Source organism: Acanthaster planci, linkage group LG06 (genome assembly GCF_054643075.1).
Source record: "Acanthaster planci isolate LZ-2023a linkage group LG06, COTS_SCS, whole genome shotgun sequence".
NCBI classification, from domain to species: Eukaryota; Metazoa; Echinodermata; class Asteroidea; order Valvatida; family Acanthasteridae; genus Acanthaster; species Acanthaster planci.
Window position 1 is genome coordinate 1,008,048 of NC_141782.1, and position 23,178 is coordinate 1,031,225.

Sequence of the window (23,178 nt, forward strand, 5' to 3'; positions counted from 1 at the left end):
AAATCAAACCATCGAACAATGCACTGTGATAAATCAAGGTCGATGAAAATGAAGCTGAAAAAAATATGCAGTAGCTAGCTACAGTGTCCTATATGACACTCTTACCTACAGCGCTCGTATCGACGAGTGTTCTTCTAAGCGAATTACTGCTCGGCCACCGTAAGGGCATCAACCTCTTTCCCCGGGGAACCTCGGGGTGGATGCATTAGCTAAGATGCGAGGCATACGTAGCGCCTAATTTCGCTTATTAAACGCCAGCGCAGCGTGTGACGTGCAACTTGCACGGAGGTTGGGCAAACTTGGCAATATATACGGAAAGGGGAAGATAAAATCACCAGGGCTTCTATCACACTGGCATCGCAGTGTGGTCCCAGTAGACATTTCTCTTTCTCGGGGAATAAAAGACTCGCGATATTAAAAAAAGGAATAAAATGAGTCCTGAATGGAAGTCACCAAATGGCCTTATAATACCCTGGAAGAACTCTTGCTGGGCCACTGAGGGGCAGGAACGTTACGGTACCTGCAGAAATACGAGCGCTTACTGTATGCAAGAGACGTTCGTAATTACTTCGATCTGTGAAGTGTCCCCCTCAGCACAGAACGCATTGCCGAATATTAAACGACCATACTCGTGTTGTTCAACCCCTAAGCCGTTTCATCATCATGCATTTCTATACTGCCGCCATGCAAAGTAGACTTCCATTGTTAAAAGGTTTGTGAAAAACGTGCGTTTTCGTAGTCTGAATGACTTCGAAAATAACAATAATTTTAATTTGATATTTTGTTGACTGACACAAGTGTTTCGCTCAATGTTAAGCCTGTCTTGAAGATGGGGGTGTGGCCCAGTGAATAGGGTTTGTGACTCATGGTCAGAGGGTCATGGGTTCGAATCCAGCTGCTGGGCATACGTTGTGTCCTTGGGCAGGCCATGTTACTCCCGCTTGCCTCTCTGCACCCAAGAGAGTCAGTAGGGGGTATATAATTAGCCGGAGCGGGGGCAGCAATACGCCATGAACTAGCACTTCATCCACAGATGAACAGAAATATAGTCAGGTGCTTCATGCACGGTACTGGAACCGGGAGATAATCACTGGCCATGATGGGTCACATTGGCTCCGGATTTGTGATGCTTTACCTCGGAATTGCAGAGTCAGGGGAGACTTGTACTTACCTCATAGACACCCACTCGCCCTTGAGGCGGGGCGGCACAACAGCCGATACCCCTTCGTTGCCTTGGAGACGCCGCAGTTGAGCCCCGCACTCGGACTCCGACAGCGCCCTCACGATATGGCTGTCCAGCTGGTTCCCGGCGGATGCTAGACCACAGAGAGCTGTGTAGATGTAGATAGTACAGAGCACAAACCTTGGATTTAAATCGCTTAGACGTGTTCGTTCGAATTGGCGTTTCACTGAGCATAGGAGTAGTGCGTGCATTGGAAATGAGCATTTCTCACAAACAAACAAAATGACTTCCTGCATCTTTCGTGTACAAGTGTGTTTCTCTTGTCCAAAAGTTTCTAAATGGGAAATACTGTCTTTTTTCGTTAACCTATGCAGTGTGGATGAAATCAGCTGATGGCAATTCTCAAACAACTTGTTGCCTTTTCAGCTGGTAATCTCTTCTAAGTCATTTTCCCCATGTTCGGCACACGTTGCTCGTGTTACGTATCTATTAAGCTCTGCAAACCTGTTTATACTTTTTATTCAGCAACACCCTTCAAAACACAACTCAATTTAAAGTACGATACGCATTTCACACGTCAAAAGTGTGGAACGGTAAAATACGTGTGCAGCCCGAGATTGTGATACAAGGTGAGAATGCACGCAGAGCACAAGACTGGTAAACCGCTATTGCCGCTTACTATCAGACATGCTCTGACTGTTTGCATTCCCGAAAGCGTCCCAGCTCCCACATGTTTCTCCACCTCTGCTCTTCGTTGAGCAGTTGGGGGAGACTGATGCATTAATATCACAATTATTCCTTCCGTCCGGACGGCCAACTCTACCCCTCGCTAAGCCTTTTCAGTCTCTCACGAACGCGTCCCCGGGTTGTTGTGAATGAAAACACGGCGGGGTACCCCGGTCGGTTGATGGGGATGTCGCTCGTAACGGTCGCGGCGGGCACGCGCGTGTCTGACAGTGCGTGTTGGTCCTTGGACGAGGCTCGAGAGAATTGTTTGGGCTTCCAAAGGGAATGTCTTAGGATGTAAAGACGACAAAGGGTCAGGATTGGCGGTGTTTGATCATGAGAAATAATTATACACACGAATGCCGTAAATCACAATTTGGAGAATATATAAGTTTGAGTTTTTGTCTAATTTTTCGAATTCAACATTATATCACCTTACACGATAATTTGGACGTTTTATGCAGAAAATACATGCTTGTTGGAACTCCTAGATTAGCTTTTTAAGTATATGTAGTTACATTTTGTGCGAGCAGGTTGGTTGGTAAAATTTGTACCTGAACTGCGGCTTAGTGTTCTAAATGCTAAGGCCGTCTTGTGTACTGTAAAAAAAGTGTAGCTATAAAACGAACCAAGGTCTGAACTATGCACTACAATTAAATTTTTACAGGGAAGCGATTCATTTGAATTCTCTGTCTGAACTGATTGCTTGCGTGCAGCACAGTCAAGAAAACAAGTACTACATAATCTGCTTCTGCCGTTCCGCCCACAACACGATTTGAAAATTTCATTTCCCCTGAAGAGAAATGTATTTGCCGTTCTCCGACGACGTAGGGCTCGACTGTCCGAACCAAAAGAAGACAAAAAGGCTAACCAGCCATATACTCACGCACACACAGCGAGCGGCACTCGCATTTTGCATCTGCCTTGCCAACTTGAGAAACGTGCCAAACCGTGCTCCATTTTAGCCAGCACGAGGCCAGGGACCAATTAGCGTGGCCTCCGGCACAAGTCGTTCGATAAGACATCACCCGCGTTCGGGCTGCTCTAACCAACCGTCCTGGCCTCTGATATTAGCGGTTTCACACGCAATAAAGGAGAACATGTGTGGAACAAGACACTTCGGGTGCTTCACGAGGAAAAAATCGATGGTACAGGGAACAACGTTAACCATGAATTTTTCTCATTGTTTAATATATTTTCAAGGGAGGGGCAGAACTCTAAAACAATTACTAAAAGTAAAGAAATTTTGATTACGAGAGTTGACGTCTGGTGTGATATTGTTTAGTCAGTTAGCATAAAATATAGTGCTGAGGAGATTTTCTAACCGAAAAAGCAATTCGGTTCTGAAGAGTAACCTTTTCCAGGCAAAACCTTTTTTATTCTCAACTTGACAAATTTTTGGTATCATCTGGCAATTTTGGTGTCCTGGACACACGACAGATCATGCCCACTTGGTGCACGACCATTGCTCACTGCTCTCATGATGCACTACCAGTCATGCATTTTGGCCAAGTTTCACGTCGTGTCCTGGGAATAGTGAATGGAATTTTGATATGATTTCTGTTGCGACTCAAGTTAATTTTCGAAATTGAATTTCTGAGCAACTTTGTCAGACCTGTATATTCTGCTATAATAAATTAATACAATTCTTAATAAATACATCGGTATAAAAAGTTCAGGATTTAACCTTTCCCTGAACAAAATATTTCGTGCGAGGAAGTGGAGCTATGTACCGTTGTTCGATTTCACAGGCCGGCTTCTGAAGGCATTAGTTGGACTGTTCGATCATCTGGTTTTTGTCGGCAAGGTTTATAAGCCGCCTTTGTCATCTCACCGCAGATTAGCCCTATCAATTACTAGACTCCAAAACTCATTATTTGCCGAGGATTGAGTGAGCTGGGAAAACTATCGATTCTTTTGACGGTGTTCAAGATGCTGCTTTCAAATTAATGATTCTGTCTTATACCCCTACGACATATTTCAGCACATGCAGCTTGACGAGACACGACCACTGTCTGCGAACGTCGATCGTAACTACGCTCGTGATCTAGGACACGTCATTATGAACTAGTTTTTATCCCGGAGACCAGATTGAAGCTGAGTACATGTACATGTATAGTGTCAAATATGAATATTGTTTACTTCGTTATATAATTTATCATTTCGTTATCGGCATGTGGTATTTGATTTAATTGACAGAAACTGTCCGAATAGATTCATCAAGATAGAGGAGGTGTCCACTGACTGATTATATATTACAACAAATGCCAATCTTACATCGGGCACCCTACGCATCTAGAATTTGTTTTGCTGTGAGATTTTCTTCACGGCAGTAATTAAGACCACCGATTGATAGTTCTGTGCGACAGTCATCCCGGTTCGAGGCATCTGTACTTTCTGCATCAAAATGAATATTCATGAGCCGTTTACCCATGCCATCGCGTATCCAATATACTTTCACAACCTGAAAAAAATTCCATTTTGAAATTCAGACTTTTAGCTGTCCATGTTTCCTCCCTTTGAAGTATTCAATTATGACTAGCCACCTTCAGTTCTATCGTTTTGTTGTCGTGAGTGGCAAATTTGATCACTTTTGTGTTCGAATGCACGGTGCGAAGGCGACGCAATGTGTTCCCGCGGTGGGAAGAAAGTGCATTTTCCCGCCAATTGTCACGCCTGCAAGATTACTAGTGGTACCTCTCTGAATCCTATTCTGGGCGTTTCACAGCCTGCTTCACTCTTTTGTTTGGATGATGAATTCCAAACTGATATTTAAAGTGATCCTCTGTGAATTTTTTTGTTTGAAAAAGGACCCGCCACTAAATACATGTATTAAGTTTTCCAAAATCTTCCATAAACAGCGAGGTATGGGCTTTTCATGAACGAAGCAAATTATGTCTGGAATTTCACACAATTTGGTTTCAATTTTAGAATTCGCTTGTTTACATTGTGATACTGAACTGACATGAGAATGTTGAAATTTAGTTTCATTTTCTCTGAAGCATCTCTGCCAGACTTCGTGTTTGCCAGACTCCATCTCAACAAAAGCCCCGCACATGCGCTGTTCATAATTAATGTCGGCTCCACTGTCCAGCCAAGAGCAATCTCTCTTTTTTCTCCAAAAGTCGAATATTTTGTCAATAATTAAGGGAATGCAGCAAGGCATCGTGAAAATTTCATCCAAAGGAAACCCACGAACTACAATAGAAATCACGCCTGGGACCCTATAATCCTGTCAGTCTACGCGAATGACTGACAACATCTTATTCATCTCGAACCGAGTGAGAAGTACCCAATTTTGATGGACGGCCCGCCGACGATGCCCGAAGCCTAGTCAGTGTCATTCTTCTTATCAATAATGCGAGACAGTACAATCCCGTATCTGAGTCCTCCATCTTGACTCCTGATGCATTTGTCAGTTTTTTTCCTGGTGATAATTTCGCTGCGAGAGTGCTCATTTCTGGCGCCAAAGACCAGCGTGCGCGCGTGGGAATTTCGTCCTGTGTGGACACGACCATAGCCCTATCACAGTGCACACGACAGGATGGTTTACAGATATTTTACTAAGTTTCAGTCCAAAACAGGTGCTTTTAAACGCAAATATCCCCCCCATCAAAGTTTACGAGGCAAGGCCATTTCAGTAAATACGTCAAAACTACGACCGAGGGGCTTGCGTGCTTTGCAATCCAAACTACTTGGCCACTTGCCTCGGCATTTTACGGTCGCTGAGCTTGTAAAAAAACTGTGATATGCTTATTATAGCTTGTTGGTACAAGAACTACTGACCAGCGCAAATCATAGGTCGAAGATGTTCAAAGTAAACAGAATTTGTTTGTGCTCTCCAATTTCATGATCTGCCGCAATATGAAGTCTCCAGTAAACTGAAAACGTGATACATCTCAGATTGGATTGTGAATTGCTGCGGGGGAATTTTTTTTTATTAATCCCCGGCATACGCCGAGTGTGTATACATAGCCGAAGTAGGATATGAAACCAAGATTGAAATGTAAATTTGAAATGTAGATGCCGCAAACGGCCAAGGATATTTCAATATCTCGAGTACCGTTTGCTGGACTGAGCTTATACGACCCAAACCACGCCAATAACTTGCCAGGCCACAGAGTATTAAATTCCTATTTCCCCGTAGCGAGCTCAAACGACCGCTCATAAAACCATAGAGCTAGGAACGATAAAACGGTGCTGCGAGGTTCAGAGACGAAGGGGAAAAAAGGCGTCATAATGCTGTACACAACATGGGCTGCAGATTGTAGGGGGGGGTGGCTGGAAAAAAAATGTTCGATATCGGCCACGCGGCCGGTACTTGTAGGCCCAAGGGTGTGGGCCGGAATATTGTGTTCCTGCGACACTGTGCGTGTATTCCTTTCCCACGCGACCGCGCCATTATTTATACAAAGCAAGCCGAATATACTGTGCCCACCCGGCGTATATATCCGCTGGGACTTTTGAGTATTACGGGGGCCTATTACAGTCTTTTACCAGATCTTTGTTGTAACAAAAAAAATGTACGGTCAATGGACAAAAACTTGTTTGGGATGAAGAGATAAATTCTTGAAAAGTGTGATGTCAGAAATTGATTTCTCTATTTTATTTACATTTCATTCGACAAGCACATTTTTTTCTTACTTTCAGCGGCTCGTGACATTTTTTGAGTCTCCAAAGGGTGATACTCAACTCATTAATTCGTTCCCCGAATACCCCAACCCTCCCTCTGGTCCTAAATCCAAACTTTTTTGATTTCTCAGTAAACAAACAGACAATTTAACTGTTTTCACCAAGTTTAGCGTCACTGAAAATCTCACTTTTAACCTTCATTCCAACATGGTTGATAACAAACCATCCAGTAGTAGGAGATATTTTCATTATCCACCACACGAAAGAAATGAATCCCATAAAGAACTTACCAAGAAAAGCGACAGTGGTGACCACGGTTCCCAAACTTTGTATCTCCATGTCCCCACGCACCCTTGTACGGGTCTCGGCTAGAAACGATCAATGTTCAACTTTCTTTGGGAAGATGACTATTGAAGTGTTTATTTCCGAGATTGTAGCGGTAAGTTCCCTCTCAGGCTTTCGGCCTCCTGCCCGTATTATCCCGTTCCAGGCGCCGTCTATTGTCACCGATTGTCCTGGGGACCTTTTGTCAGTGAGTAAATCCCGCAGCTCACAGATATTTTCCGGTCATTTTGCTGTCGACTATTTACTCGCGGCCCTCGTAAACAACGCGTGGTTCTCAAACTGTAAAAAACTCCACTCCGTAAACTTTATTGCCCGCCAATCTCATACGCTTGGCAACGATATCCAATAAAGAACCGCCGGACACCGCGAAGTACCAGAGACAATTGCATCGGCGAATCGACGGCAGTAAACTTGCAAAGAGCGATTCAAAGCGAACTGTTCAAAAGTTTCTTAATCTTATTGCCCAAACGCCAATTCCTGAAGAGGGATTGTCCCAGGCGAAGTCGACCAGAGCCTAGCCAAGCTATTAAGTGTCACAATGTAATTGATACTTCCATTGACACGCGTGAGCACCAACTGTCAACCAGTTCGCTTCACCATCAAAATATACCTTTCGATGCTTTAGATAAAGCTGCAGCACTGTGGTCGGTATAGGGCTCAACTCGGTGACAGGAATCCGTCGCAGTTGCTGATTGGTTTTTTAAAGCCGAGATAAGCCGATCAACTTTTCATGAAATGATTTGGTCGTCAGGTTCCGAAGAGAGCATCTCAAATATGCAGCGGCCCATCAGCGGTTGTATACCCCGAGCTTAATTGTTTCTGGCATCGATACAAGAGCCAGTTTTATTACCATCGGATTAAAACAGTAAGTAAGGACCAGAAAATGTGGCACACAGTGGGTTACACGAAGAGCATCAGACGGACACACAGACTGTCAATGCTTGCCACCAGGTAAACCACGGCCTTCACTCCAGTGCTGTAACTTATTTTCAACGCGCTGCACTCACGTGTCGTCTTCCAGCATCGCCTGCTTCCCGATATTCAATTTGCACGGCGTAAACTGGACCCATGTCTAAATTGATTGGTAGTCCGCCTTCACGTCCCTTTTTCCCCTCTGCCCACACAGCCCTGAATCCAAGCTGCTCCGGCGGCGAATCAGCCATGCTTGGCTGCTTGTACGTGACGTGTGCGCGCCGGTGGAGGGGCCCAGACGTTGCGTGCGTGTTAACAGTTAACAAACACGCTTCGGTAGACTTCGGCTTGTGCGCATGCACGAATTTTAGCTTCGGCAGTGACAAGTGTGATATGTGTGCCAGGGTTCTGGGCAAGATTGTGGTTGAACGAAACCTGAAGTCACGTAAAATAATGGATGGATGCACTGTCTGGTTCTATGTTGCCGTCAATAGTGGTAGCAGGAACGTAACCATGCTGGATGTCCAGATTAGGAAATATATTCATTTCTTGATAACTTTTCAGCACAACTAGGTTTTAATATTCATTTTCCATCGTAAAATTTCTTATCCGTTGCATCGCGCTAGCCTGGTGTAGTTTACACAGCCATTACTACAATATTTCTCAAGAAACATTTTTGTCACAATAATAACAAAATAATCATAGGCCTAATAATAAAATATATCAATTTCATAATTGATATATTAATTTTACTCCATTACAATGGCTGTTGATCTAAGTCTTGTGGAATATATTGACAATTCACTAAACTCTCAATAACTCAAAGTCGGTTAACTCGAAACTCCACTTATCTCGAAGACATTCTTCATTCCCGCCAAAAGAATAGGCTTCTTCTATACAACCTAGGTTCCATAACTTGAAATGCCTACACCACTACATCCACTTAACTCGAAGTTTTTGAAGGGCCGATCCACAAAGACCGCCGCCAAATTACTGACAATGCGTAGGAAAAGAATGTGAGACTTTAATTGTGACTTATTTCTGCAAACCGCACTTAATCTTTTCGCTTGAGGACTCGAGCATACAGTGCGGAATGAAGTCGAGAATGAACCTCTGTTTGTTACCTGGGTTCACAAAATGAGGGCGCTTTTCATGAGCCACGTCGTGCGAACCTTGACCCCAAATCCTCGATGGAGCGCACATGCGCAGAGTTAAGTTGCTGCGCAAGCCTCGTTTCTGTCTTTTGCACGTGGGTCGGCGGTGGAGTAGGTTGGTTTTGGGGATCGTTCTGGAATTTTGTCAGTGTTTTGCAGAAATCCCGCTGTTTCAGAAGTATTTTGCCTTGCACACGAAGTCGAACAATACTAGAAAGCATGATATGGGAATTTAGTCCTGACTTTGCCAGCCTTTTTTTTTAAAATCACATTTAAAATTTTCATGCGCATGGCATGATGTAGGTGACATAGCTCGCTGCAATACTCAGCCTAGCAAGTAGCATGCCTAGAGGCGCACGTCTCTACCTGACTACTCGAGGACTGTCCTTGTGTTCGGAGAAGTCCCTTATTTTGGGACAAAACCAGTCCCCTAAAACAGAAAATGTCTCCTTAAAAGGGGATACGCCTGCGGGGTCCAACATCCACCTCGCTCCCACGAACATAACAAACCCTGCAGAAAACGAGCCTATTTTGCCCATAAAAAATAAGGCATAGGCTAAGCCTTATTGCAAATACTGCATGGGTGATTGGGCACAATGGTAGAAAGGCGTTGTGGGAAGGAAAAAGGGGCAAAGTTTGCTCCTCTTTCCTTAAATAATGTTCATTACCTGCCAAACAAATGAAAGTAGTTTGAAGTCCACTTCCATGATATTTCCGTATCAAGTTACACAGGTAAGGTGTAACAGAGACACAGAAATGTTAGACTTGTGGGTCCCTATTTTACGGAATGTCCCTCTTGTTGGAAGCCCAGCCCAGTTCATCCAGCCATATCATTGAACCCTGCCGATCCCAATTGCCGAACATGTCAAATGGTTTGTAACATCCCCTCGACCTTCCCCACTTCTCCTTTTCTGGCTCTTCAGACAGTGCTGTTTGTTTGTTCAACAGACTAGCAGAGTTTGCCTGAGGTTCGGTGGAGTATGGAGAAACGGGGTGGATCAGCAATGGATCAGCCTGGGTAGTAAGTAGCTGAACAAGGGAGGAATTTGTCCGACCCTGCCACGCCTTGCCTATCGCCTCATTTTGTTTGTTTTTTTCCTCCATGATTTGGAATTGGAGCTTGTGATGTTACTATGACGACAATAAACCACAGCTCTCTTTGAGTTGAGTCAACGGTGAAGAATCTTTGTTCCCTATATTTATATATCTGAGTACATCACAGTTCCTACTGACAAGTAAAAGAATTCCTTGCAGTCAGAGATATTTGTAAAGGATGGCTTGCTTTCATGCGACTATAAAATTTGCTTGAAGATAGATATGCTTTCTTTGCCAACGCTAAACGGAATTTTGTTACCAACAGTGGACAAGGTTCTATTCGTTGTGATTTCCCTATCTTTGGGAAGTGCTCTGAAGTTCAGTTTCACATAAAAGATATGAGTATTATTGAAATGTTCCCGAATTCGTAATGTATTGAATTTCACAAGATTTGTTACCTCTTGACCTGTGACTTGCAATTTTTTCCTGCAGCATCTTCACTAGTGCCTCTCTGATGGCGAGAGACCGTCACTCCATCCAACATGAGGTAAACATTTTCATTTCGATAACTTCATTTGGCGCAGAATACCGAGATGAAGATTATATTTAAACCCTGATCTCGGAATTTTGCGTTTCGCGTGTTCACAGGTTGTTTTGAGGGCCAAAATGTGTCTGATGATGATTTCATGCTCGCCGCTTTGAGCTTTCCGAGCCCTGAAACCGCAGAGCAAAGTTCGCTTTTTATTCTGGTTAGTGCTATCTGACGGACACAAAGCCCTGCATTATCATGACAATCTTGATGTTGCGTAATTGATCGTTGAAAAAGTTGTTTCAGTCGCTGAGTCTTCCCTTCCTTTTCTTTGGCTTCAGGAAGTGCGAGGTTCCTCATTGACTGCTTGTCTGGCACAGTGCGCAGCCGAATGAAACCACGGTGTGAGTATACTTAACAAGAGCCGATTTTTCAAATTCTGCTGTCAGCCTGTGTCCAAGTGATGATACCATGCTCGCCGCTTTGAGCTCGTAGAGCAGTGTAACCAAAAGGCATTCTGTTTATCCTGGTTAAAATATCTGATGGACACTTTTAACCTCTGAAACTTCTCGGAGAGCGGCAGGAGTAGGCGACAGTGATGTGTACATAGCCAGCAAACCGAAAACAAGTATGTTTAGTGTGCTTTTTCTTTTCTTTTTTTCGCTCGTCAGACCTCCGGACTTTGTCCGTTATTTTTACCTGCATGAATTGGGAGAAAGTGAACCTGCACCAAAGATCTACATATCTACCCACTGAATTCAGAATTGGTGAGTTCTTTTTGCCATACACCATTCGTCTCTAGCAGTTGTGCATTCCCTGCATGGGGGCTGGTTTTTTTAAATCAATTTCTCTCCAATGCTCTTTCTCTGGACCCCTTACCCTCAAAGTGAAGACAAACTGAAAAAGGAAAACTGATGATCTCTGTGCTGATAATGTCCATTGTTGTCAATGTTATTTTCTAATTAATCTCATTCGCGAGTCAATTAAATGTATTTTTGAAAAGTGCCCATCCCCTCCCACACTCCCCCAGACCAGGGTTTGAACCGTCCAGAAAATGATGAAGAAATGGATGGCCCCTAAGTAATGTTCCGAAACTGACGTTAGGCTGTGGGGGGAAATTCATGCGTACCACGGTGATGATTATTGTCTCCTATCCAAATTCCGATGTCCCAAGTGGACTGTGAGGATATCCAGAACAGCTAACCTTCATCTGAGTGGTACCATTTGGGGTTTGTTTGATGACGAGGCATTTTTGTTTACATAATCACTTTTTGATGGAGCTCGATTCAAGGTTTGCTTTCCGGCTCCCATTAGGAGAGCGCACTTGCAAAGTGTGACGTCATTACAGAGGGCCTGTGGATGGTTTTCATGGCTGCCATCTTGCAGGGCAGTGCTTTCGTTCCACAGGGTATGCACAAAGGAGGTTTCCCTGTGGAACCAAAGAACTGCCCTGCAAGATGGCTACCACGCAAGGCCTCTATTCAGTCATGTACATCTCCTCAGTGATTTGCACTCACTGTAAATTTGGTTGATTTTTTTCTGCAGAGACACAAGATGTAAGGCATGGGGGTGCATATTCTTTCTGATTTCAACCAGCAGCAGAAGGCTTGTTCACAGCTTTCATCGTTTACATGCTTGCCAGAGACCACGGGGGAGGGGGGATTTCACCACTGACGTGGCATCCAAAGCTGCTTGGCCGATGCAGTTCAGGTAAAATAGATGAAAAGGACCGGCATCTTGTGTCGCAAGTCTTAGAAGATTGAAGAGGCAGCATCTGGTTGGGCTGGAGTTAAGTCCATCACAAGTCACCAAGTCCACGGCACATCATCTAGTCTTTAATCAAGGCTAAGTCTTTGCCAAACGGACCTTTACGGGAGCATTCCTTTGCCAGTGTCCCTCCAGTGTGGGCTTGCGACTGGACTCGAGATGGACTCGATTTCAGCCCTGTTTTCACTGTATTTGTCCACGCTGTACTCGTGATTGTGATCTGGCCTGTGATGAACAAAATTTGACAAGCATATATCTGACCACGTGCTGTGGATGATCTCTAATCTGAGGCCGTTTCACAATATCAAGGTTGTCATGTCGTTCCTGGAACAAGAAGTAGCTCTCAATTAAGGGCCGTACAGAGAATCCTAGATAGTCGTTGGGATTGCCCATGACAGGAGGACGTGCTCGTATAAGTGGTCCGTTTTGTACCCGACCAGTTACTGACTTTGAGTCGCACAGGAACGTACATAGACATAAATGCTGGGCAGTCATATTCTGTGGGAAAGAAAAACGATACATGAACATGTATATATTTCCATTATTGAGAACAAGTTCTGAGGTACAGACAAAATACCGACACCAGAGATTTGAGGCAGCAAGTTTGAACTACATTTGCCTTGGTGCTGATAACCCAGTGGTGGTGATAGACACGTGCAAGAGAGATTGGAGGCCACCTTTTTTTTTGCTTGAATGAGCATTTTAGATCATGCTGATGAATTTTTTCTTGATCGTTGGGATTGTTGGAAAGTAATCGTCTACAAGTTTTAAAAAAATTGGAGATTAAATTTCTATTTTTCTCTTTTTTTTTTCAGGAACAGTCATTTTTCCAGAAAAATTGCAAAGATTCACGGAGGGACAGCACGAGTTGTTTTTTCCTGTCTTTAGATTCAGCTGAACATCTCTGCTCATGCAGGTGTCCAGGTATACTTGAAGGTCACTATTAGAATATCTTGCCAGGGTTTTGAACGAATTCTTTCATGCTTCTTGGAGCAAGGATGAACGTGACAGTCTCGTTCGTATGATCTGACGTGATTAGATTCCCATCAAAGCTTCTGAGCTCCGGCTAAAAAACCTCAGTTTGAAAGGGGAGAACAAGTGTACGCCAATTCTACCGTAAACTCTTCAAATTCAGGTATTTTTCAACTCTGTATTTGCCTCGAGCCAATCGCATTTGTCTTCCTACCAACTTTGATATATTGTAACAGGGAACGATATCACCCGCCTCTGGTTTTCGTCTCTCGTTAATTTTCTTTCTTTTCTCGTTCCCCAGTTAAGATGCAGATGCTTCAAGGTAGCAGGATGCAAGCGTCACCTTAAACACCCCGGAAAGCCCTTCTAAATCTGCCGGTATGTTACCATCTGTATCTACCATCGGTATTTCTCGAATGGATTTTTTGGTTCCATGGTGCTTCAGTCACTCTCCATTCGATAAAGTTTATTATGTCAACTCTCAGTATCTGCCACATAGTATGGCACAGTTTACCTTGAACTCCTAGAAATTGACAGGCAAAATGAATACCCACTTGTGTCTTCTGATGCACTCTTCAACGTTGCTCCGTCTCGAAGTCTTGGCTGACCACGGAAAATTTACACAAAGCAAGGACTGAGGCTGAAGCATGCATGTGAGATTTTGGCAGGGGGTGAAAGTGGGTTTACCTTTTGCGCCAAACAAGACGTTGAACTTGGGCGGAGAGGCAGACAAATGATGACAACTTTTTACAGACCTGTTCTGAACACCCTGATGAAGACTTGATCTGATGTGACTGCCCTTTAGCCCTTATATACGGCCACATGTAGAGCATTCAAGCCAAGCATTGTGGGTATTATTTATTGTCCATTATAACTTGTGTTCAGAACTGTGTGAGACTATACAAGAAAAACTGTGTTATGGGCAGATCTATTTTAGGAACTCATTCCAGGGTTAAAACTCAAAAGTTTTTTTTAGTTTTGCTGCATCTTTTATTTAATTGAAGTCAACTCCCCATTTTATTGTTCGCTTCCAGGACGCGCTGCAGACAATAGTTGACTGGCATCTTTGTTCAAGACGGTAAGTCGAAGAGAGAAAGCGTTTCTTGTCAGTGTCACATTTTGTGCCGGTTTGTGGCTTAATGCCCACGGAATTATGAGGGTTGGGACTGTTTGGGTGGAAAGACACGACTGTGATGAGGAACTTACCGCCCCAGTCTGAGATCTGTGAGTGATTGGTTATTCTGAGTTGTGCCGACTCCACCCTGGCTTATGAAAGTGGTTGGAAGTGCTCTCTGTTGGCCACGACAAAATATGACATCTTGCAAACTTGTTCCGTTGCTTGCGTTGGTGAAAATAAACCGACGAGGATTGTGGTTTTACTTCCAAATATTGCCCAACCCCAGGAATTTGTTGAAAAGGCTGATCTAAAGTCAAATGTACAACCTGAATGCGTAAGCAGCCATTGGCAGGTGAGCAAAGCCCATTTGCCAGAATATAAACCAATGTATACAGACAAGCCAGCCAGAGATTTGTGTAACAAAAACAGTAAGGGCGCCGTTTTCCTCGTACGGCAGTTTAGCGGTCCTTGAGCACCGTGAGGAGTCGCTAACTGCAATCCTGTGTTGTCTTGTGTTCCGCAGGAGCCTGATCTCAAGAATTGTCAGTCCTCGTACACGATGGTAAGTTTTAATGTTCCCCACATCAGTGGGATTAAACTGTGGTTGCTGAATGCAGGGAGCAATCCTCAGTCCACACCTCGGACACGAGGTTGCTTGAATCGACGCAAACCCCGTATGAGCGGAAAATAAACGATGTCCACCGTGACTAGACAGATTTTTGGGACAGGGAAGTTGTGATGACATCACGTACTTTGCCAGTCGGAATGCTGTGACTGATTGGTATTCTGTACTGAGTTCCAAGCTAGTTGAGGAAAAACTGGTTCCCAGCGGCATATTGTGAATATTGCCTTGTTGGTTACTTGTAATTACAGGACTGCTTGTATCGTTTTTGTCTCCTTTCATGATGCAGGTGTTTGGAAGTCGCAACTGAATTTAAGAATTGTCTGAAATGCGGTGGGCACAGGAGGAAAGTTCACAAAGAGACAGTTTAACATTCAGAATCACTTCCCCGCGAGACACGCTGCCCATAGAAACAACACATTTAATGGGAATTGAAGAAGAGTTTGAGTTGCGATTCTTTGCATTGAAACTTCCGTCGGTAATCCATCGCTATGGAATGATTTTGATAGAACGGTCCTAGAGAGAAGACACTTGTATTAATCAAGACTTATCTTGTTAGTCTAGTCTCGAGTAATCGTCAAACTTTTTCCCGTGCTTCCCTCACGCTTGCAGAGACGCTTGAATATCTGATCTCTGATTGATTCATGCTGTTATCTGTAACATTTGCACACTTGAGTTATGATGACTGCTGCTTAAATTAAATGTATACTGTTGTAGCTCAAGAAGGAACAGTCTTCGTGTCGTTTGCCTTCATTGTTTTGTTAATTTATTGTATCACCGGTTTATGTTAAAGAATTTGGAGCGCCAAAGAGATGTCACTGAAGCACTTGTAAATATTTTAAGTTTTGCAATGTTGTACCAAACATGTAGCCCCCTCTAAAAAATTATGAACAAAATTCCGTTGGATAATGACTATTCGTTTGGATTGAGTTGACGTAATAAGGGGCATCAATTATGGGCGATTCACAATGCGGTGCGCCACCAAGATGTTGCCCGGTGGAGAGGCCTTTGTCCGGACAACTCATTCGATGGTCTCGTTCGCTCGGCTGATGGCCATGTACAGATTTTAGTGAAGGAAGTGCGTCAAGCGGGTTCACAGCTAAAAACGTGACGAGCATTGTGGGTAAATTGCCGCCACAAGCGCGAGTTTGCTCAGTGCGTTACACAAGCGGCGGTTATCAATTCGATATTTTTGTCCTACCATTTCTGAAAATGTTGTCACTGCACTTCATTTGCTCATCCAAAATAGATTAATGATTTGAAATGTGTCGCCCAAAGATACGTGATCGGTGATTTTGTGTCGCCAATCACAGTGCAAAGCCATCAGCATTTCCCAGCGGCCCGTTTCGGACGGTGATGTGATAACCGAGAGCAAAGAACGTATAGAAGCTTCTTGTAGAGGGCCTTTGGTTAAATCAAGTGTAACCATAAAGGTTGCAAGCAAGTAAATAAACTGCCATAGCCAACAGTGATAAATACCTGAACTTCAAAAAATCAAGGGGAAAAAACGAGTTTCTCAGGCGTTCGAGACGCACATCAATTTAAAGCCCATAAGCTGGTTCCTTTTTTCTTTTCAAATCTTCATTCATTAACTGATGTCTTTTGAAGATATTTATAGTAGTCTTTGACTGACACTTTTAAAGCGCCCTCAATTCGGCCAGGTGCATATGAACAAATGAGGGCGCAATTGATTTTTATGAAGCCAAGTCTGTCAGTTACGTTTATCGGGGCTGTGTTTGTGGTTTTGCGCATGGCATATTGAAGGCTGAAAAAATCTTAATATCCTGCCACTTCATTTGGCAATATTTTGGGACTGCTTTGATACGAAACACGTACAAGCAGGTTCTAATCATGATGTGTAAGTATAGACCTACCTTATTTATCGATATGCCCCACCATCGTGACCATGTGGAATCGAATATTACTTATTAGGAATAGGCTAAGCCAAAACGATATGGTTATGACATTTGATTTTGTATGTCGTGCCTGTTGTCTCCTGTATTGAACACAATTTTCCCACTTGGAAAGAGTTCCATATACGTGATTTTTGGACAACACTTGATGCCCCTGTGCACAGACCTTGTCTGAAAAAACCTAAATTAGTGTAGGCCCTAAGTCAGTTAGTGTTAAATCCTGAATAAATGCTTAGGGATTTTCTCAGCTAAATTTCATCTTTTACTTAGGACATAGGCTTCAAGGGAAAAATGGTGTTTTCTGCATGGAACTCTTTCCTGCTATTTTTGAAGTTTCAACATAAGAATTTAAGTTATTTGGAGAAAAGTTTACTGACATGACTAAGAAGGTTACTCATTCATGTTATGCATTAGGCCTAAGTCTGAGAATGTGAAGTTTTAATTTTGTTGACTTTTGACACTGAGGAGCTATTTAAAACACAAAAGGCCTATTAGATTTTCCTTCAAATTCCCAGATGTGTAACATTGTTTCAAAAAAGGGAATTTAAGTCGGAGATATGCCATACAGGATCAACCGATCACACCTAGGCCCAGCTGTTGTACTTTCTCTAAGTGCTTAATTTCAAGTGTAAACAAGCACGCCCAAAGTTAATTGCGTGTTCATGATCCCTGCATCTCTTTGTTAGCCTCAGCTCCAGTCGTCGTTCCCCGCAACTTCAAACTCTTGGAAGAGCTGGAGGAGGGGCAGAAGGGCGGGCAGCCCAATGTCAGCTGGGGCCTAGAGAGTGACAACGACAACACGTTCACGTATTGGAACGGAACCATCGTTGGTCCAGCAGAGGTAGTCTCCGTCTTCCATCATCGATCCTAGCCCAGCCTCCCTAAGGTTTCTCCGCGGAAACCAATCACACACTCTTAGTGATTCTCAACTGAGATCTTGGCTCATGAACATCGGGCAGAAAAGTAGGGGGGGAGCTAGACTTTCCACAATCCTACGAAATCTAAACTTCTTGATAGATTTGGAAGGATCCAGGAGGTTAAAAAGTACAGAAAAAGATTGGTGAGGGTTGTACACTGGAAACAGTGGTATATATTTCAAGATTTGTGTCAAATTTGTCTTATATTTAGTACATGACCATACCTAGATCTGAAGCACTGCGACTGATTAGTTTAGCCCACAATGCCCGTTGATATTCAGACTTGCTGTGATCCCAACTCTTCCCTCAGACTCATTTCCGAGAACGCATCTACATGCTCAAGCTGAAGTGTGACAGCCAGTATCCCAACAAGCCACCCACAATCCGCTTTGTCACAAGGATCAATCTGCCCCACGTCAACGATCGGGACGGCACGGTAAGGCTTCTCGTCAACACTTTGTTGTTGGCGCCCAACTTGATATCTGACTGTTCTCAAGAAAACTCACACTCGTTGTTGTCAATGTCAGCACTTCAAAGCCCATACATCCCAGTCATTTTTGTTTGGGGAATCTTCTTGGAGCAGCCTTCATATTTTAGGACTTTGTGAGCTCAAGAGCTCCGGAGTCGCATTTTGGGCAGTCAGGGTGCCAGATTCACCTAGACCTTCATTGGTTCTCAAACTGAAGTGTTACTCATCACCTCGTTATCTTTGCAACAAGACTATAATGAAGTATCCTTCAGTCACCCTTATAGCGCCCTCGTGAGTGCAGGTGTGGAGTCAATAACTCAGCATTTTAGTATGCCTTTTTTTCCCCGATTCCTTACAGCTTGAGAGAACATTTCCCTTACTGCAACATTGGAACACCAAATACACCATCAAGGATATTCTCAACGAGCTCCTTAACTTAATGAAACGCAACGCTAAACTACGCCAGCCTCCGGAGGGCTCTACCTTCTGATCCTTGCTCCTCTGTCTGACCCCCCCTCCCCCAATCCTCGCTGTTCCTTCCTTCCCGCCACTTTCACAGCAGCATGTAAGTTTTAAAGTGACCCTTTCCCTGTTTAGGGAATACGACTAAGCATGACCCTATTGTTGTGATTCTGCTTTTGGGGGGAATAACCACGAAAGAAATGTGTAGGCACCTTTCTCGTTTTCGGCTCTATCTTCAAAAATGTTTATCTTACTCTTGAGGTCAGTTTTTAAACACTTGTTTCCCTGTTTTGCAAGTGCACTCGAAGAAGGCATAACATACAATATAGAAGGTTAGCAGACTCTGTGGAAATGTTTGCCATTTGCGTGCCAAAGGTATGTTGACTGTACATTCAGAATTCTCACAGAAAGTTGAGAATGCTACTGTATTGTGCTCTACATTACTGGAAGTAAAATTTGTCCTACTGTTGGTCAGTTGTTCTTGAGCAGGGTTTTCTGCACCTGGTAACTCATTACGTGGAACTTGGACTCACCAACCAAATTCAGACTGTGAGGAAGGTCTGAGACCAAGGTGAACAGTGAAGCTGCACTTTGCTTCGTTGCTTTGCAGAATGTGGAGTGTAAATTTGTTGGAAGAGGTTTCTTTCAAAATACCTTATTTCACTGTCATTTTAAAACGTTTGTTCCTTATCTGCTGGCGAACTGTCAGACAGACATTTATAGAAGTGTCAAAACCAGTCATTGAGCAATAGAAATTGAGCTAAATGCTTTTGACGTTAGCATATGCTTAAAAATTTGCCAAAAAGTCTATTTATTTTTTTAATAATGCGTTAACACAAAGCCGTTTTAAGTACTGGTTGCATGCTATGTAAAGATGCATTTTTCCCTTGCTAATCTTACTTTTGGGGGGGGCTTCAGGTAACTTTAATGGGATTTTCTGTGATGTACATCGGACAGGAATGCTTACTGGTTTAGCATGTTATTCATTCACCTACTATAATCTGATTTGTCAGCTAGATAGAGTCACTGAAGAATTTACAATAGGTTTGGTGCTGAATTTTCAGTTTATTTTATAAGCCAACCACAAATCCTCCAAAATCCTTGCATGAGGCCAAAGAAAGTCTCTGGTTTCTGGTCAGCGCGCGCGTGGCTGTAGACCGGCGCATTGTCAAAATAAAGAAGTTTTTTATTTGGTTTTAACTCTAACAGTCCTCAATCCTGCAACAGGTGAAGGATTGAGGACTGGTAGGGTTATACAATGTCCAAAAGCTGCCAAACTTGGCTGATCGACTGGAATCCTGCTACTGCGTCATTTTAACGTGTTTTTGATGGAGGTACGGTTGAGAAATACGAACAGTACAGGAGCGAGTCACTGTACAGGTAGTTCCCCATACATTTAGGGGCCGTCCGTTATTTTCATCATTTTCACGAGTGTACAAGCCTCCGGGGGGAGGGGTTAAAACCTCACGTATGCTTTTTCTCAATAACAAAAGTGGTGATCCGTCAATATGCATATCGGCAGACACTTTCAGATTTCACAGGTGTTGCTAGCTAGCTAGCGCCGCTTCCTTTACACCACGTATGCAAGTTCTGTTCAATCCTCTACTGGCATCATTATTCACTGCTTTTAAAGCGTTGACTTTTACTTTTCTTTTACCACAATACTTACATGTTTATCACTGTGCCTCAACAATAGGGGATTTGACCAGTGGAGCTCTCCATCCAGCATTATTTTTTGCCCGCTGATGTACAGTTTGGAGGGGGAGGGTAGTGAAAAGTCTACTTTTTGTAAAAGTTATGTCAATTATGGACAGCCCCTCAGTTGGGTCCTTTTTTTTTGGATAACGCCATTTCTGTATTATACATTTACATCTGGGAACCAGACAAAGAAGGTGGTCTTATGTCCTGTGTGCATGTACAAGCTGAAAATGCTTTTAACCAGTAAATGTGTGGGGCCAATTTATTTTAGTGTGGGTAGCGGCCGGAGTTACGTGCGCATGCAGCCGCGATGGACGTCATGTGTTTTTGTACATCATTTCCAGAAAAAAAAGTGAGGGTACAAAACCACAAAAAGCCACATCCCCTCGGTACTTTTGGAGCCAGCTATTGGCCAGAAGCCAAAGACTTTTTTTGGCCTTAGTGGAAATTGTTCACGCTCAGCCGTGGGCAAATGTAGGTCCAAACTATACTTGAAATCATCCACAATGCACCAGGATATCATTCTCAGCCCTGCCTCAGGATAATAACATGAATCGTCGAGGATATTCAGAAGATTTAGGCTGTCTCCAAGTTGGGCACGGGGGCAGTTGGAGAATTTCCTCCAGTGAGGCTTAATAAATTCTGTTAATCCACGATCATAAGTTGTGTAGGCAGCATTGGAATCAGAGCTTAATGAGAGACATGGCTCTTACTTTTTACCTTGTAAATCAGCCATTCGACACTGGTAGCGCTCCATGCCATTAATGCATTAAAGCGTCAGCCTACCCAGTCATATTTAGTTTATTAAGCTTCCTCAAATTTTCATCTATAAGCATGCCAAAAAAGTGCATGTACATTACCATGAACACAAAATTCATTGATGTTTGTGAAGGACTCATAGATCCTTAATTAATTGTACTGTAGAAAATTATGCTGCAAAGAAAACAGTCAGTGTTGTAGTTGAAACCTCTTAAGAACATCACAAGACCAACACAAGACCAACACAGGGCCAATACAGGACCAACACAAGACCAACACAAGACCAACACAAGACCAACACAGGAGCAGCACAAGACCTCCAGTCTGAATTCAAGTCACAAGCTATTCAGTTGAACTGCGACAAAAGCATTCCTCTGTCACTGTTGACCTTGTTACTTGTGACTAATCTTGTTGTGACTGGTCTTGTGACTGCTTTTGTGACTGGTCTTGTGATTGATCTTGTGTCTGGTCCTGTGACTGGTCCTGTGATTGATCTTGTGACTGGTCTTGTGACTGGTCTTGTGACTGGTCTTGTGATTGATCTTGGGACTGGTCTTGTGATGGATCTTGTGTCTGGTCCTGTGACTGGTCTTCTGATAGTCTCCACCACAACACTTAAAAATGCATTTACAACAAGTATCCTATACAGCTCGCTTATCTACATTAAAAATTCTCCCCAAAGTACTTGCAATGTGTCAAACATTCATTCTGAACTTCGCTCCTAGTTTAAAGTACAAGTGATAATTATATGCATGGAAGAGGCTTAATGGCAGTGTCTATTCGGCCTGCTTGAAAGGGAGCGGTGTTTTGGGGTCATTGTTGAGCCACTTTACGCTTGGAAACATCACCATCTCTTGACCAGCTTGCTCTACTGTTTGCTAACGTGCAGTGCTATCTTTATAAGAGTAAATCTGACTTCGCAGGGGGTAACTCTTCAGGAGAAACTGTGTCAGTGGATTGCTGTGCACTTGTAGACCCGCAAAACTTGTAGACTGGAAGCCCCTATTTTCAAATTTGGTTTCACCTCAGTTGTTTTTCTTTTCCAAGATGGTGTCAGTGATTTCAAATCTTTTCAATGGCCAGCATTGGTTTCCTTACCATTAAGGACACTCTGAAAGCTTAGCAGATGCCATGATTGTGACTTTGTTAGGCTCATAGGATTCCAATACTACGGATGCCAGTGCAGGACATCAAAAAGATTCTGACAGATCTGATGCCGTTTTGGAATAAGGCGTGCAGATGTAAAGGTCTGCACTTTAAATAGGATGTGAACTTAGAATATGGTAGAGAAGGGACATTTTACAAAAGTTTACGTTTTTGTCGTTATTTTCTAGCTTGAACTGTGTACTGGTGCCAAAATGAGACGTTTTAATTTATAAAAATGAAAAATTATTGAACCATTTCTGTTTGTGTTTAGAAGAGAAAATATGTAGAGATTTGTTTAGTTCGATTGGTGAGAGTTGCAGTATTACACTATATTTTTCAGACATGGGTACTTCAACTTGAGTGCATTGAAATTACTTTCTTGGACGAAATTGGGATAGCAGTAGCGTGAGAGAATTGTGTTGCGGAGGACTAAACATGGACATTTTCATCACAGGATGTATTATTACATGTATGTTGTCGTAATGCAATGAGACTGTCCAGTTCCAACGTCTGCAGTTTATGGACTAATAGCAGTGTAATTAAGCACTTCAGAATGGGAAAATTGCAATTAAACCACGTGCATGGCAGCTAACGGATTTTATCGTTGATGGTGTCCCACTGTGCAGTCGCTTCAGCATTCCCGCAGTGTTATTTTACATGTTTTTGTCATGATCTCCTCTCTTGATTTCAGTACAAGTTTTATTTTTAAGCAGTGTTTTATTCGAGTCCATCACAAGTCCCTGTAAGTCCATCATAAGTCATTCAGTCTTGAGCCAGTTCACAAGCTATTCAAGTGAACTCTGACAAAAGCATTCTTTTG

General features: G+C 43.2%; 3 protein-coding genes and 1 non-coding gene across 8 annotated transcripts in view; 3 read left to right on the plus strand and 1 right to left on the minus strand.

Annotated features, from left to right (window-relative positions):
• The window catches only part of LOC110974773 (protein APCDD1-like), a 42,484-nt gene extending 34,500 nt beyond the window's left edge, over positions 1 to 7,984 (minus strand). Inside the window, exons 1-2 of the mRNA XM_022226639.2 lie at positions 6,832 to 7,984; positions 1,172 to 1,331 (exon numbers count right to left, since the gene is read on the minus strand). Coding sequence (XP_022082331.2) covers positions 1,172 to 1,331; positions 6,832 to 6,880 — 209 coding nt within the window. The 5' untranslated portion in view covers positions 6,881 to 7,984. The remainder of the gene's footprint in view (positions 1 to 1,171; positions 1,332 to 6,831) is intronic.
• The window catches only part of LOC110974831 (uncharacterized), a 66,393-nt gene extending 50,670 nt beyond the window's left edge, over positions 1 to 15,723 (plus strand). For all 5 annotated transcript variants that reach the window (XM_087137582.1, XM_087137583.1, XM_087137580.1 and 2 more), the window contains 10 exons: positions 9,901 to 9,973; positions 10,480 to 10,534; positions 10,858 to 10,920; positions 11,188 to 11,283; positions 12,062 to 12,226; positions 13,099 to 13,207; positions 13,557 to 13,633; positions 14,290 to 14,333; positions 14,896 to 14,934; positions 15,284 to 15,723. The gene's annotated coding sequence lies outside the window, so the exon portion shown is untranslated. The remainder of the gene's footprint in view (positions 1 to 9,900; positions 9,974 to 10,479; positions 10,535 to 10,857; positions 10,921 to 11,187; positions 11,284 to 12,061; positions 12,227 to 13,098; positions 13,208 to 13,556; positions 13,634 to 14,289; positions 14,334 to 14,895; positions 14,935 to 15,283) is intronic.
• Positions 14,439 to 14,506, plus strand: LOC147798722 (small nucleolar RNA SNORD31). The gene has a single exon (XR_015425766.1). It is a non-coding gene; the product is annotated as a small nucleolar RNA SNORD31 (small nucleolar RNA).
• Positions 15,724 to 16,683: 960 nt separating the features above from the next.
• Positions 16,684 to 22,954, plus strand: LOC110974829 (ubiquitin-conjugating enzyme E2 variant 2-like). The gene is made up of 4 exons (XM_022226729.2): positions 16,684 to 16,852; positions 17,594 to 17,748; positions 18,135 to 18,260; positions 18,652 to 22,954. The coding sequence occupies exons 1-4, from the start codon at positions 16,846 to 16,848 to the stop codon at positions 18,781 to 18,783; spliced, it is 420 nt and encodes a 139-aa protein (XP_022082421.1). The 5' UTR covers positions 16,684 to 16,845; the 3' UTR covers positions 18,784 to 22,954.
• Positions 22,955 to 23,178: the final 224 nt, after the last annotated feature.

Excerpts from the sequence above, each read along its gene's own strand:
- LOC110974829 (XM_022226729.2), top strand. Across the intron at positions 17,749-18,134 it reads CCATCGTTGGTCCAGCAGAG|ACTCATTTCCGAGAACGCAT; the intron begins GTAGTCTCCGTC and ends CTCTTCCCTCAG. Across the intron at positions 18,261-18,651 it reads TCAACGATCGGGACGGCACG|CTTGAGAGAACATTTCCCTT; the intron begins GTAAGGCTTCTC and ends GATTCCTTACAG.